Genomic DNA, 15,209 nt, shown 5'->3' on the forward strand with positions numbered 1-15,209 from the left:
ACAACACACTATCAAATCACACAACAACACACTACCAAATCACACAGCAACACACTACCAAATCACACAAGAACGCACAACCAAATCACACAGCAACACACAACCAAATCACACAACAACACACAACCAAATCACACAACAACACACTACCAAATCACACAACAGCACACTACCAAATCACACAGCAACACACTACCAAATCACACAACAACACACAACCAAATCACACAACAACACACAACCAAATCACACAACAACACACAACCAAATCACACACAACCACACCCCACCAAATCACACAGCAACACACAACCAAATCACACAACCAAATCACACAACAACACACTACCAAATCACACAGAACCACACTCCAAATCACACACAACACACCAAGGTTACGCCACCAGCATCTTGAGGCTAGACTGTCTTGAGAAGAATCAAACGTCCACACATTCCCATTAAGGTCAAGCTATGAGTCATCAACGTATTCCTACTGCCCCACTCTTCCAGTTCCAGAATAAGGGTAGGGGGGAACAGTGGCGTGGCGGAGAGTGACATTAATGTCAAATGTCACTTAAATTCTCGGGAAGAATGTGATTTTATGTAGTCAACTGTGAAACAGAAAGACGGCTCGTCTCAGCGCTTCGACATTTTGAACTGGGTCTCTCATCAGCGGCTTCTTCCTTATTTCACGGGTTCTTGTAGCTGGTCCCCGAGGTGTAGCTGGACTGTTGCAGCTGTTCCCGGCTGATGTAGCTGTTCCCGGCTGTTGTAGCTGTTCCCGGCTGTTGTAGCTGTTCCTGGCTGTTGAAGCTGGTCCCGGCTATTGTAGCTTGTTGTTGTAGCTGTTCCCTGCTGTTGTAGCTGTTCCTGGCTGTTGAAGCTGGTCCCGGCTATTGTAGCTTGTTGTTGTAGCTGTTCCCGGCTGATGTAGCTGTTCCCGGCTGTTGTAGCTGTTACCGGCTGTTGTAGCTGTTCCCGGCTGTTGTAGTTGTTCCCGGCTGTTGTAGCTGTTCCCGGCTGTTGTAGCATGTTGTTGTAGCTGTTCCCGGCTGTTGTAGCATGTTGTTGTAGCTGTTCCCGGCTGTTGTAGCTGGTACCGGCTGTTGTAGCTTGGTTGACCCCAGCTATTATAGCTGACCTCGGCTGTTTAGATGACCTCGGCTGTTCAGTTGACCCTATCTTTTATAACTGACCCCGTCTTTTATAACTGACCCCATCATTTATATGAAATTACCCTAGCACACGAGCCATTATAAAATCACCACAGCCGGATTATTTTAACGGGTCGAATATTGGATTTAGAACGGACGGAATTATTAATAGCAGAAATAAATGGACGGATAGGGCGGTCAACAGACAGGGGCGTACCGGTCGATGGGAGGGAAGATAAAGATATAAGAACCCCTATCGGAGATCAAAGTGCTCCATCTTGCTCTGTTCAATCTATTTAGGTGAGGGAGGGGGGAGGAGGGAGGGGGAGGAGGGCGAGGAGATGGTTGACGAAGATAGCGAGACATCTCTGCCTCTTTCTTCCTCCGGCATCTCGCGGGAGTAATTAGAAAAATTGCGTGACGCATAATTTGGGGAGGGGGACAAAGAGGACGTTAGAGTGACAGACACATCCAGCCGTTTTTTTTTTTCATTCCAGTTTTTTTTTTAAATAAAGTTTAAAAATAAAATCGTGAAAGACAGGGGATGAGACCAATGATTTGGGATTTAAAACTAAAAAACGCCATCGCTCTTAATGAAATTTGGCGGGACAGGCCTGTCTCGTGTATTTAGGAGAGTGCCACGTCACTTTCTGGCATAGCTAAACAAAATTAGCCATAGTGGTCCGGGGGTGGGGGGGGGGAGGGGTTACCACAACACAAAACATTCAGAGACACACAAAAAAAATCAATTTTAACATAATTCAAGTTAAATTTGATCCATCTCAACGTTAATGCCCGCCAAATCCATACCATAGAAATAGAATTTCCGGTTAAATCCTTGCTTTGTAAATAGAAATTGCCGTTAAGTCTATGCCTTAAAAATAAGAATGCCCTCTAAATTTCTACCCTGTAAATAAAAATGTTCGCTAAATGCCCAAAACAACCATATGTTCTCTGTATGCCCAACGAATCCAAATGCTCTCAGATCTAAATCTCTACCCAAGTGTATCATATCTACACCAAAGTCTCGTGTAGAATCTCGCGTGTTATCCTACTCGTGAGCGTGTGTACACTGTAACGTTACACGTCTGACGTCACCTTCGAGCCAACACTACAGGAACGTCGAGGGCCGACAGATAGAGGGATCGATGGATGGGATTCGATTAGGCCAGTCTAATGAATTACACCAAACGTCCGACACATAGATAGCGTTGGTCAACATGCCCAGCATGCCATGAAAACTAAACTGTTTAGCTACATAGCACTTGTATACCACGATCATCCCTGGGGGGGGGGGGGAGGGTTCTGCTAATAGAATTGAAAATGGGGTATATATATATATATATATATATATATATATATATATATATATATATATATATATATATATATATATATATATATATATATATATATATATATATATATATATATATATATATATATATATATGACCCTTTTCGGTCATATATATATATATATATATATATATATATATATATATATATATATATATATATATATATATATATATATATATATATATATATATATATATGACCGAAAAGGGTCATGTAGATTGTGGTTGTTGGAAACTATTTTATGAGGAGTTAAGGGGTCATCCATAAATGACGTCACGCTTTTTTTGACTAAACGGTTTATCATAAGGTTTATCAAAATCTTCATGAATGATCTAAACTGGATACTTACAGCACCATAACCTTTGACCCACATATGGAAGGATACCCTTTATTTTCCGTCAGTTCAAGAATTTTTCTATTACAATCGCATAAACATCGCGGACAGGTTTGAAGTTTTCGCGCCCTAACCACGCTATAAATATAACACGTTGAGCCGATAAACTTCTAAACCAGCGCCCCAGGCCGGGGTGTAGGATCGCTGACGTCGAGACAAGCGCAAGGCTAAATTTCATTTAACGGTCACCCTGGCCTTGAGTCCATTCACCCAACCCTCGATACATTCCCCCCCCCCCCCCCCTCGACAACAGTAAAAAAAAAATGTATAATCCCTTTTGCAAGCCGGTGCATTAAAAGTGAGAGGTTAATTACACTCGCCTCGTGACGGCAGTCCTTGTTGCAGATGGGGGTCGGCGGTTTGCAAGGGAAAACAAAAACCAACAGAAGAAGCGGGGAGAAAATTGGGGGGGGGGGGGGGGGGCGGATGTATCGATACTTTTTGACAAGCGGGCGTATCGATATTCTTTTACAGCAAGCAAAGAAGAAAAAAGGATCGGCAGTTACTTATCGATTGGTGTTTCTTTGTTTCTTAAATGGACCCCATCCCCTGTGGGGGCCAGTGTTTCTGTGTTTAACCCCTCGCCATTGTCCGCGGCTTGGTGCCAGCTCTCAACGCCCGGGGAGGGGGGGGGTCGGTTTTTGTAGTAGATACGGGAGAAATTAAAAGCCCTGTAATTGATGTTTCTGGTCGGCTCAATTTACTAGAGGCGGTCAGCTTTACACGTCCCCCCCCCCTCCATCTTTACTAGAGGCGGTCAACTTCTCACGTCCTCTCCCCCTCCCCCCGTCTCCATCTTTACTAGATGCGGTCAGCTTTAAACACCCCCCCCCCACCACTCCATCTTTACTTTAAACCCCCACCCCCGATCTCCTCTTGTAGCACGATAACCATCCCCCATCCATCTTGACTCAGCCTCTAATGTCTAAATCTCGACTATTTTAACTGCTGATGTATCTGCTGTCCATACTCACTTTGTAATGACCCCTATTGTGAAGAATTATGGTGCTCCCAGTGTAGTGACCCCCATTGTGAAGAATTATGGTGCTCCCAGTGTAGTGACCCCCATTGAGAAGAATTATGGTGCTCCCAGTGTAGTGACCCCCATTGTGAAGAATTATGGTGCTCCCAGTGTAGTGACCCCCATTGTGAAGAATTATGGTGCTCTCAGTGTAGTGACCCTTTTTAAAGAACTGGTCGGCAAAGGACTGAAGGACCTGGTATGCACACAACCACCTCACATTCTTAATTGTAACGCGTGTATGAAGCGCACCCCCCCCCCCATCTTTGCACCTCCAGTTTACCACCTCAGGATCTTTAAACACCAGTCAGAGTAACTCGTTTATTTTAGTTGTCAATGGTTAGACAAGTCAGTCAATGGTAAGACAAGTTAGTCAATGGACAGACAAGTTAGTCAATGGACAGACAAGTTAGTCAATGGGCAGACAAGTCAGTCAATGGACAGACAAGTTAGTCAATAGTAAGACAAGTCAGTCAATGGTTAGACAGTGAATGGTAAGACAAGACAGTGAATGGTAAGACAAGACAGTGAATGGTAAGACAAGTTAGTCAATGGAAAGACAAGTTAGTCAATGGGCAGACAAGTTAGTCAATGGGCAGACAAGTTAGTCAATGGTAAGACAAGTTAGTCAATGGACAGACAAGTTAGTCAATGGTAGGACAAGTCAGTCAATGGTAGGACAAGTCAGTCAATGGTAGGACAAGTCAGTCAATGGTAGGACAAGTTAGTCAATGGGCAGACAAGTTAGTCAATGGGCAGACAAGTTAGTCAATGAACAGACAAGTCAGTCAATGGTAGGACAAGTCAGTCAATGGTAGGACAAGTTAGTCAATGGGCAGACAAGTTAGTCAATGGGCAGACAAGTTAGTCAATGGACAGACAAGTTAGTCAAAGGGCAGACAAGTTAGTCAATGGACAGACAAGTTAGTCAATGGACAGCCATGTTAGTCAATGGGCAGACAAGTTAGTCAATGGGCAGACAAGTTAGTCAATGGACAGACAAGTCAGTCAATGGTAAGACAAGACAGTCAATGGGCAGACAACTATGACATGACCAAACAAGACAACCACCCACAAGACAACCACCCACAAGCCAACCACACAAGACAAGCACCCACCTTCTGTGTTATAACTTCGCTGTTCTCCTGAAAGTTCATGATAGCCTCAGATATCTTGACGTTGATTGGGTCCACCACGATCTCGATGTTAAAAGGTCCCTCAAGACGGGCAGCCACGCCGTTCAATGCCTCTGGAAATAGCAAAACATAACAGACATCAGCACATAGTTAAATAGCCACTGGCCATTACAAGCTGCATATACATGAGTAACATATTTCTTAAAAGACTGTTAGTAATGAAACCCAATATTTTGTGCAATCTACTTTAAGATAAGTTTTAAGAAGGTGAATAAGTTACAAACAGAACGATTACAGAATAAGCCTACACAAACATATTGTGTAAGTAGACTGTTTCGGCTTGTTACAGTAAAAGTGGGTTATCTTGAGCCACAATTGACAGTGCTAAGGAAAGTCAGTAAACTGTAAGTACTAAGTCAGGAAAGTACCAAGACAAATGAGGAAAGTACCAAGACAAATGAGGAAAGTACCAAGACAAATGAGGAAAGTACCAAGACAAATGAGGAAAGTACCAAGACAAGTCAGGAAAGTACCAAGGAAAGTCAGTGTGCCAGAACTGTTGGTTGACACTACCAAGAACGAGCAATATAAGCCTGCATATAACCCGCGGTACACAGTAAGCCATTGTGATGTGTTCCACTATGATTTGATGTGCGCCACGGTGATGTACCCCATTGTGATGTGGTTTGTTCCATTATGATGTGATATAGGCCTACGCCACTGTGATGTGCCACAATATGTTGAAATATGTCCCACTATGATGTGATTAGCCATCGTTCAGACAGGTTTACTGTATGTCTCACCCTCCTCTCGTCAGAACCCTAATCGACCAGAGCCGAGGATAAAGACGAGTCGTTAAACTACGGCTCCAGTAACAAAACAATGCCGTCTTCCAGAGATCAGCCTCAGATATTTACCTGTCTACTGCTGCCTTATCTTTCTGATAGCATTGTGCTTATATAATATGTATTTCTCTGTATATATATATATATATATATATATATATATATATATATATATATATATATATATATATAATTCTCTTCTGGGAGCCGTTAGAAAACAAGCTGCAAGCGCCTCCTTGCAGTCCCCTCTCTTTCTCTCTATCACTATCACTACCACCCCCACCCCACCCCCCACATTGTCTGGTGAGCTGTGGACACGCTAAATGTTTACAAAGCTAAATGTTTACAAATCGTAGAGCCGGGTTTCTATTAGGGGCAGATAATTTAGTTCGATTTTAAACTTACAGGAGGTAACTATGAAATAACTAAGAGGAGGCAGCTTTCACGGGGGGGGGGGGGGTGTAGGGTCGGGGTTAGGGGAAAGGGGGGGGGGGGGGGGTAGTGTTTGAAAGCAAATATTTTCAGTGGCAGCATTGGTACTGTCGAATTCACAAATTATGAATTACTGAAAAGTAGAAAATAAAACAACTAAATAGCGGCGTATGATACGCTGCGGGTCGGCTCGTATATATAATTCTCCTCTGTGAGCCGTTAGAAAACAAGCTGCAAGCGCCTCCTTACAGTCCCCTCTCTTTCTCTCTATCACTATCACTATCACTACCACCCTACCCCACCCCCACGATTGTAGGAAAAAAAGTCACAGGAAAAAAAACACAGGAAAAAAAAACACAGAAAAAAAGTCACAGGAAAAAAAGTCACAGGAAAAAAAGTCACAGGAAAAAAAGTCACAAATATATATTTGCATGATACTTGTTAATACTTTTATGTATTAAATATTTAGAGAGTGCAAATTAACTTAGGATTAATTAAATGTAATGTAATGTGTGTAGGCTGTATACGCATAGGAATTTTTATAATTCATCTTAAAATATTTATTATGAAGTATGTAGATTGTAATTATTTTAAACTTAAGATTAGTAGCATTTAATAGAATGCTCCAAAGTCCACGGTTTTCATCGTGTTTTTTTTAATACCATTAAATTACCGTGAAATGGTAAGTTCATCTGACTTGCTGCCCTCAACTCATGGCAACAATAGTTATGTTTAGTTCAACCACCTTTACTGCCCACATGTATCACGCTCATTACATAACAAAACTTAGGATCAAAACAGAAAGCCGACAAGGTTCAAAGGCTGTCATTGACGCATAACGTCAACAACACAAAATATGTTCGGACAATGCCTACTGAGGAGAAGCCGACCAGAGAATAGCCTACGGCAAAATGTGCCTAAATTTCTTTTATAATTAACTTTTCTACCGCGTATTTAATTAAATACGTAACAAAACTTGAGATTGTTGTGTTAATTATCTTAGAGTATTTTTACTTACAATTGTTATAAATCATAATGCTTTTAACGTCTATAAATAATTTATGCTATCAAAAAATACAACCCACAACAATAAACATACACAATTTTACAATTCTTAACAAATTAATAAAAATATTTCTAAAAAGATTTTTGTGACTTTTTTTCTGTGACTTTATTTCTGTGACTTTTTTTCCGAAAAAATTTTTCCACTGTGACTTTTTTTCTGTGACTTTTTTTCCTAGCAAAAACTGTGACTTTTTTTCTGTGTTTTTTTTTCCTGTGACTTTTTTTCCGTTTACCACCCCCACATGGTCTGCTGAGCTGTGGTCACGTTAATGTTTACAAACCGTACAGCCAGGTTTAGTGACGGCTATTAGGGGCAGATAATTAAGTTTGAACCGACTTTAAACTTACAGGAGGTAACTAAGAGGAGGCTGCTTTCACGGGGGGGGGGGGGTGTAGGGTCGGGGTTAGGGGAAAGGAGGGGGGTTAGTGCTCTAAAGCAAATATTTTCAGTGGCAGCATTGGTACTGTCGAATTCACAAATTATAAATTACTGAAAAGTAGAAAAAAAAACAACTAAATAGCGGCGTATGATACGCAGCGGGTCAGCTCGTATATATATAATATCCCTAATTAAGTCAGTGACTTACTGTAGCCATCTACTTTCTATTTCTCACCCCATCCTATATTAGTTGGAACGCAATAAATATCTGAAGGCGGGAAACGGAACTATTTAGTCCGTCTGCAAGCAACAAATGGGCCCGTCTGCTGAAGATAAATAGCGGCTGAAGTTGGGGCCTGCCCTCGCCACCGACCGGAGCACGCTGTGTACACGAGTCGGAAAACACCGGCGTCAATTTTAGACTGTGTCACCTGGACGTCAGGCCAATTTATTCTCTAATCATACAGAGGGGGGGGGGGGGGAGTGGCCAGTCATTGGCGAGTCAGTTAAACGAATGACCAAACCGGCCTATACCTGTACCCCCCCCCCCTTTCCCTGTTCTAACTAGTCAAGTCGGAGTCAGCTCTTTAGGATAAGTACGTTGATGTTCCAGCATATCTGCAATACGAAGACGACTGACTTTCGCTTTAAAAAACAAAATCTTAGATAAGGGGCATGAAGAACGTTGACCATTTCGCATGTTCCCTAAAAATAAAACTAATGTGTACTTCTATAAGACCAAAGGCTAACGACGTATTTAAAGCATTACTTTGCACGTAAATTAGACATTACTTGACTATAAATAGATCCGTCTTGAAACAAAAGTTGGGTTGGAGATAAGAAGAAGTCATACAATGAATGTCAGGCCTTTCCCCGGGCAGGCCACAAAATTGCTACTTGTCTGCTCGACAACCTCAGTTATCACACAAGAAAAATAAATGGACACGTTGGTATGCCATAACTCGACAACCTCAGTTATCACACAAGAAAATAAATGGACACGTTGGTATGCCATAACTGATGAATGTATCCTTCCACATGCTTGGCGTTAGGAATGGCTTACAAGTGACTTGTTTCACTAAGTCAGAGCTGGCTAGAGGCGGTGAAAATAGGACAGTCGTCCGTGAATGTTGATGGACACATGTTGCAAAAACGTCACAAGGCAACGTCATAAGACAAGCAACAAAAAATAACAATATAAGAGATGTTAGTGTACACGTTCCATTGGTCGAAAGACCTGCTATATATAGACATCTTTAACACTCCGGAAATATCCGTCCACTCATCAACTTTCGCTATCGATTCTTAAACACTGGAACCATTGTAGATTTTGTTTTTCTGAGGCTAAGTGTGTGGGGTGTTTGTAATCATGGCTTCACTCATGATAGTTTTACACATTTTATTTTTCATAAATAAACTGAAGTCAAAATAAATGTAGCAAAACATGAGCGGACATTGAGGCGGGAACATGATGGGCTACAGGGGTGGGTGTCGAGTGAGGTACAGGGTGGGTACGGAGGGAGGTACAGGGGTGGGTATGGAGGGAGGTACAGGGGTGGGTATGGAGGGAGGTAGAGGGGTGGGTATGGAGGGAGGTAGAGGGGTGGGTATGGAGGGAGGTACATGGGAGGGTATGGAGGGAGGTAGAGGGGTGGGTATGGAGGGAGGTAGAGGGGTGGGTATGGAGGGAGGTACATGGGAGGGTATGGAGGGAGGTACATACAAGACTGTAAAGGAGAACTGGGTGTAGGTGAGTACAACAACAAGTGAGTCATTTCTGTAGCTAGGCTCAAGTTGGGCAATACAAAGTAAAAACATGTGTTATCTTCAATAGAGTATGAGGTGTGTGAGTGTGGTGGGAGGGTGGGTGGATAGGTGTGTAGATCGGTGGGAGTGTGGGTGGATGTGTGGGTGTGTAGGTATGTGGATGTGTGTGTGGAAGGGGGGTAGCAACTACGCCAAAATGGTTGGTCCTTTAGCGCTGATTCAGAAAAATGTGGTTGGGGAGGGGGTGGGGGGCTTACGAGAAAAGTATGCCTAAGATTAAAATAACTTCAGACAAAAAGTTTTCATTTAGGATTTTAATCAATTCATGCTCTGCTCTAGCTCTATCTGCTTTCAGTTCTGTCCCTCGCTAAACAGCGCGTCTCTATGCCGGAGAGTTTTTCAATGCTGAATGGAAATTTCCGAACAGATCCCCACCAGGAGAAAGCAATATTGAATAATGCGCACCGACGTCATTGAGTCGCACCGCGCAAGACGCGGGGTGAAGTGCTGAGAATTAAACGCGGCTCCGGGTCGGGCTATTTTTGGAACATGGCCACATCCGGCGAAATCCCCCCATCTGGCTTAACACGGGCTTTAGCTGTAACTAATGAGGGTCTAAGCCATCCTAAACCAATTAACCAGTACCTGTGTATCACCTGTCTTAAACGTTAACTCAGAAACGTTCGGGAGACCTGATGGGCTTCTAACACGGGAAAAAACGAAAAACACCTGACCGTATCTTCAGTCAATACTCAAACACCTATGGAATAAAGTAGTCGATGGTGAACGGTATTTGTATCATCCACCCAGGTACAAAACGCACGTAGCATTTTTTAGGTAACTGACCCTCTAGAATGCCCCCCCCCCCCCCCCAACTGAAAACAAGAGCAACATAGTGAATCTGTAGCCGTCTCACTTCTTCATCAAACAACTTTGTTATTAGCTCCCTACGGGATAAAAATAAATCTTAACCCTGCTATAAAACCACCTCGCCTGTACTCTAAAAAAACCCACCACAAATTACTATAAAACCACTTACCTCTACTTTAGCCACCTATCAAAAACCTGAGCAAGCTACAGTTTTTTATGACCGTCCAGCCCCAGATAGGGCATGGACTAACTAAGCAACAGGTGATAGGGGGCATTGTTTCACCTGGGCGTCTCCTCCCACTCAGATCTGGCGGTCGTGTTACACAATGACACGAGGACCTAAGCCAGCATGGGACACTACAGCACGAGATTAGGGTATCACGTGATTCTAACAAGCCGTGAAATGACACAATTTTTACTTGATGGCTGGGCAGATAACGTGACCTAACACAACACATGACCGCAATCAACACAGGCTCCGCCCTCGCCTGACACAGACTCCGCCCAAGCCTAACACAGACTCCGCCCAAACCTAACACAGACTCCGCCCAAACCTAACACAGACTCCGCCCAAACCTAACACAGACTCCGCCCAAACCTAACACAGACTCCGCCCAAACCTAACACAGACTCCGCCCAAACCTAACACAGACCCCACACCACTACACAAGCCACGCCCCAACTCAACACAGACCAGACCCACCATACCTAACCACACCACACCTAACACACCCACCGCCCTAAAATAACTTAAACCACGCCCCAAATATGCCCAAAAAAACACAGCCCTCACCCTCAACCCCCGCACCATCTAACACAACCCCCTCCACACCTAAAACCACCCTGCCATTAAACCCAACCCCCAAAAAAAAACCCTGAATACTTTTTATTTGTAAAATTAAAACTAAATGAAATAAGACATAGAGGTAGAACGGCGAGGGGACGTCGAGAGAAATATTTTGACGGCTCTAAATAATGAACAGTGTCCTATGAAAAGGTACGTTTCACAAAAGAACTGAATAAATGAGGAAGCGGGGGGGGGGGGGGGGGGTGTTAAGAGCTACTTGAAAAAGAAAAGTTTTGATTCATTTTGTGACGACTACCAACCCCGCCGTACCCCTCCCCTACCCCCTTATGGGTAGGCTCTGGCGCTGGTGAATAAAGCGGCCCAGTACATGAAAGGGCCATAACCAGCGAGTGGCTTTGTGCTGAGGTGAGGCCGGGGTCGTCACGTGATAATCCCCCGTGCTATATGGAGCAATAGTTAGTGCTAAAAACGGGCCACACTACACTGTGATTACTCCTACCCCCACCCGGCACCGAAACTTCAGATTTGACGAACAACGGAATATACGCAGTCAACAGACAGGTGATATCGCGTTACCTACAGGTGTGCTTCTAGAACTAGGTTCCAAAATTTCCTGTACTACAATTTTTTTTTTTTAAACTTGCTCCCAAAGTTCGAATAGTGTAGTTAAATTTTTTAGACTGCTGGCAGGGTTTACTTGACGTGAGCTGTAATTTCCAGGGGATCAGGTTTCACGGCACGCATGAGTAGACGCGGCCCCGCGGGGTAGCGAGGGGGTGGGGGTGGGGATAAGCCGTCAATCCACACGGTGCGCTGGCTGGCCAAGCGTGGGACGCCACGGCGCGTGAAATAGTGTTCAGGGTGGCACGCCGGGCTCTTGCCTTATAGCAGCCTGGACGAGACCTCCAGTCGAGGGGAGTTTGAACAAATTACGAGGGGGGCGAAGCTGGCGGTAAAGCTTTGTTGGTGGGTGAGGATGGGATGTGGGTGAGGATGGGATGAGGGGGGGGGGGGAGAATGACACTTTTTAAATATATTTTTTCGTGAAAAATATTCTGAATAATTTCAAGTAAATTGCTGGCGAAAGGGGTCATATACTTATAGCGTTCACACGACGGAGGAGAGGGCGTAGTAACCAAAAAGTCAACTTTTGTGTCATGGGGGGGGGGGGGGGGTCCAAGTTGCCGTCCACACGTAAAATTAACATCACAATTCTCAACTACACATTTAAACCACAATATTTAATTTGCATGCTAAATGTTAACCGCAGCGATCGGGTCTAAATTGGTTGGCAGTGTATTTAAAAATGTGTACCCCAATAGTAAAGGAGCAATGAAAACACCAGAAAGTCATCCCCTCGATGTGATCCTAAATCTGTTTACAATTCTTAACACGACCACACACACACAACAAAAATATATTAAAAACTTATCACGTTAAAAAATGTGTTTATCATGTAAAAAAAAATATGTAATACGCTCTATTAGTTTTTGGTTTGTATGTGGGGGGGAAAATCCGCTCTCATCATTTTGATTACTTTCCTTATCATATTCTACCTGAATGACCCCTAATACTTCAAGTTCAAACACTTAAAAAACAGAAGGGACGCATAGTCCAATAGCACATTCATAGGACAACATATCAGCAAGAGAGCAAATAGCTAGCCAGTAGGACAGTAGCCAGTAGGACAGTCAGTAGCCAGTAGGACAGTCAGTAGGACAGTCAGTAGCCAGTAGGACAGTGGCCAGTAGGACAGTGGCCAGTAGGACAGTCAGTAGGACAGTCAGTAGCCAGTAGGACAGTCAGTAGCCAGTAGGACAGTCAGTAGCCAGTAGGACAGTAGCCAGTAGGACAGTCAGTGACCAGTAGGACAGTCAGTAGCCAGTAGGACAGTCAGTAGCCAGTAGGACAGTCAGTAGCCAGTAGGGCAGTCAGTAGCCAGTAGGGCAGTCAGTAGCCAGTAGGACAGTCAGTAGCCAGTAGGACAGTCAGTAGCCAGTACGACAGTAGACGGCTATCGAATCATGACATATACAACAATATTAACGCACGTGATTCATGGTGAGCACACAGTTTAATGTAGGCAACCTGAGGTCGGCACAGGATAATAACATACTGGGGTGACTTTTGGTGCAGACGTCACTCTTATCAACCCGGGACAGAATGGTTGCCAGTCTGGGTTGACGGCTGCTACAACACGTCACTCGGGCTGACCCGAACAGCATTGAAACCCCCGACTCCCACCCATCCCTGCTGGGCAATAAAAGCTCGTCAAAGATTTGGACAAATTCGCCCTCGGCTGGCAGTGAACTCGTCCATTCAGCCCGGGACTACACGCGCCTTCACTGCGGGATCTCTCGTCATCTCGAGCCTGCTCGCGTTGTCCTGGTAACCCTCACCAACAAACCTGGAGAACTTGTCATTTAAATTGACAAGAATGTTTTTTCTGGGTTTGAGTTAAGTGTGCTTCTCCGTTACATTATCTTTCGATGTCTTGCACAATACGTCTTTTAACAAACATACACACTCATTAATTATTTACACTACCACTTAACTAGGCTTAATTTATTATTATGTTTTTAGTAGTGGGCGGTCGGATCTCGTTTTTTTTGCAGCGGTCTTAAGTGCTGTGAGAGGTAATTGGTATAGCTAATGTACCCAGTCGTCAAGTATACGAAGTCCGGTACGAAATTAGTATTTTGTGTAGCCATTATTAAACACAAACCAGAATCGTGTATTCAACATAAGGTTGACGTTTAAAATGTTTTAAATCACATTTAGAAGAGTTGCCCCAGTTTGAAAGAGTTGCCATGGGCACTGCTGTTTTTTAACCGCTGCATTCCAAATATCTGTAATTATGTACATCCCCCCCTCTCCTTAACACACACCCTGATGATATTTAAACAATATGTTAGAATCACCACTCAGTGTAAAAAAAAATATTTCAACACCGACAGGCACACTGGCGCATGGTACGGCCAACCCGATGCCAAGAATCTGGATGATTCCAGAATACGCCAAAGCAAACAACAGCACTCGTCTGCTCCCCGGTTGTTGCATGCGTCTATCTCGTGGCTGTCAACTTGTTGCGTGTTGTAGGTTGAGGTTGGTGGTCTATGAGAGTGGTGCGGCGTGGGGGTAAAGTGACTCGTGTGAACGGTGCTTTAGACTAGGCAGACTTTACATAGTCTGTGACTGGTGTTTTAGACTAGGCAGACTTTATGTTAAGTCTGTGTTCACTTGATTGTAAATCAACACAGACATTGAATACTGAATGCAGCTCAAGCAGTTGTACAAGGTTCGAATCCCAACAGAGTCAAGAACTAGCCGGGTAACAGTGAAAAACTTAAGCACAAAAACATGGGCTGGTAAACAAATATAAAATAAGTCAATCATATACATACAATGGCATCAATCATATACATACAATGGCATCAATCATATACATACAATGGCATCAAACATAGACACAAAGGTATTAAATTACCACAAAATATGCCGTTATCTCCTGGACAAATTTTTTTCTGTGAACTATCCTTGGTTGACAGTTTGTATTAAGGCTCGCCCCTCCCCCCCCCCCCCCGGGGAGCCTGCTCTAGTTCACAGCTCCCCCAGCATTCCTCACATGCCGTTAGGTGACGTCCACCGGAAGCTGATTTAACTTCCAGTTTTTGAACAAACATGTGGGGGGGGGGGGGGGCTGGCCCTACACGGTGGCGCTGCTCTGTGCGCATGTGCTGCTACATTGACTCGTGTCCGCCACACACACACACAAAAAAAGTTCGCAGCCGACTGCAAGGATCCAAGAAACTCGATTAAACATCGGAATTTGCTGAGTTGGGGGGGGGAGGGGTGTATAATCTCCCACCGCACTTAAACCCGCTACAAAACATATCTGACCTCCCCGTCGTGTCTGACCTCTACAGCTGACCCCCAGGACGGTACAGTGGGAACTCAGCCAGGCGTGAATGACCGCA

At 43.9% G+C, this 15,209-nt stretch overlaps 1 protein-coding gene across 1 annotated transcript in view; it reads right to left on the reverse strand.

The window, feature by feature from the left end:
* LOC131930947 (glypican-6) overlaps positions 1 to 15,209 on the reverse strand; it is a 78,555-nt gene that overhangs the window by 14,238 nt on the left and 49,108 nt on the right. Inside the window, exon 5 of the mRNA XM_059287630.1 lies at positions 5,049 to 5,179. Within this exon, the coding sequence (XP_059143613.1) occupies positions 5,049 to 5,179 (131 nt within the window). The remainder of the gene's footprint in view (positions 1 to 5,048; positions 5,180 to 15,209) is intronic.

This window comes from Physella acuta, unplaced genomic scaffold (assembly GCF_028476545.2).
Source record: "Physella acuta isolate Inbredline_101_S28 unplaced genomic scaffold, ASM2847654v3 ptg001869l, whole genome shotgun sequence".
Lineage (NCBI taxonomy): Eukaryota > Metazoa > Mollusca > Gastropoda > Physidae > Physella > Physella acuta.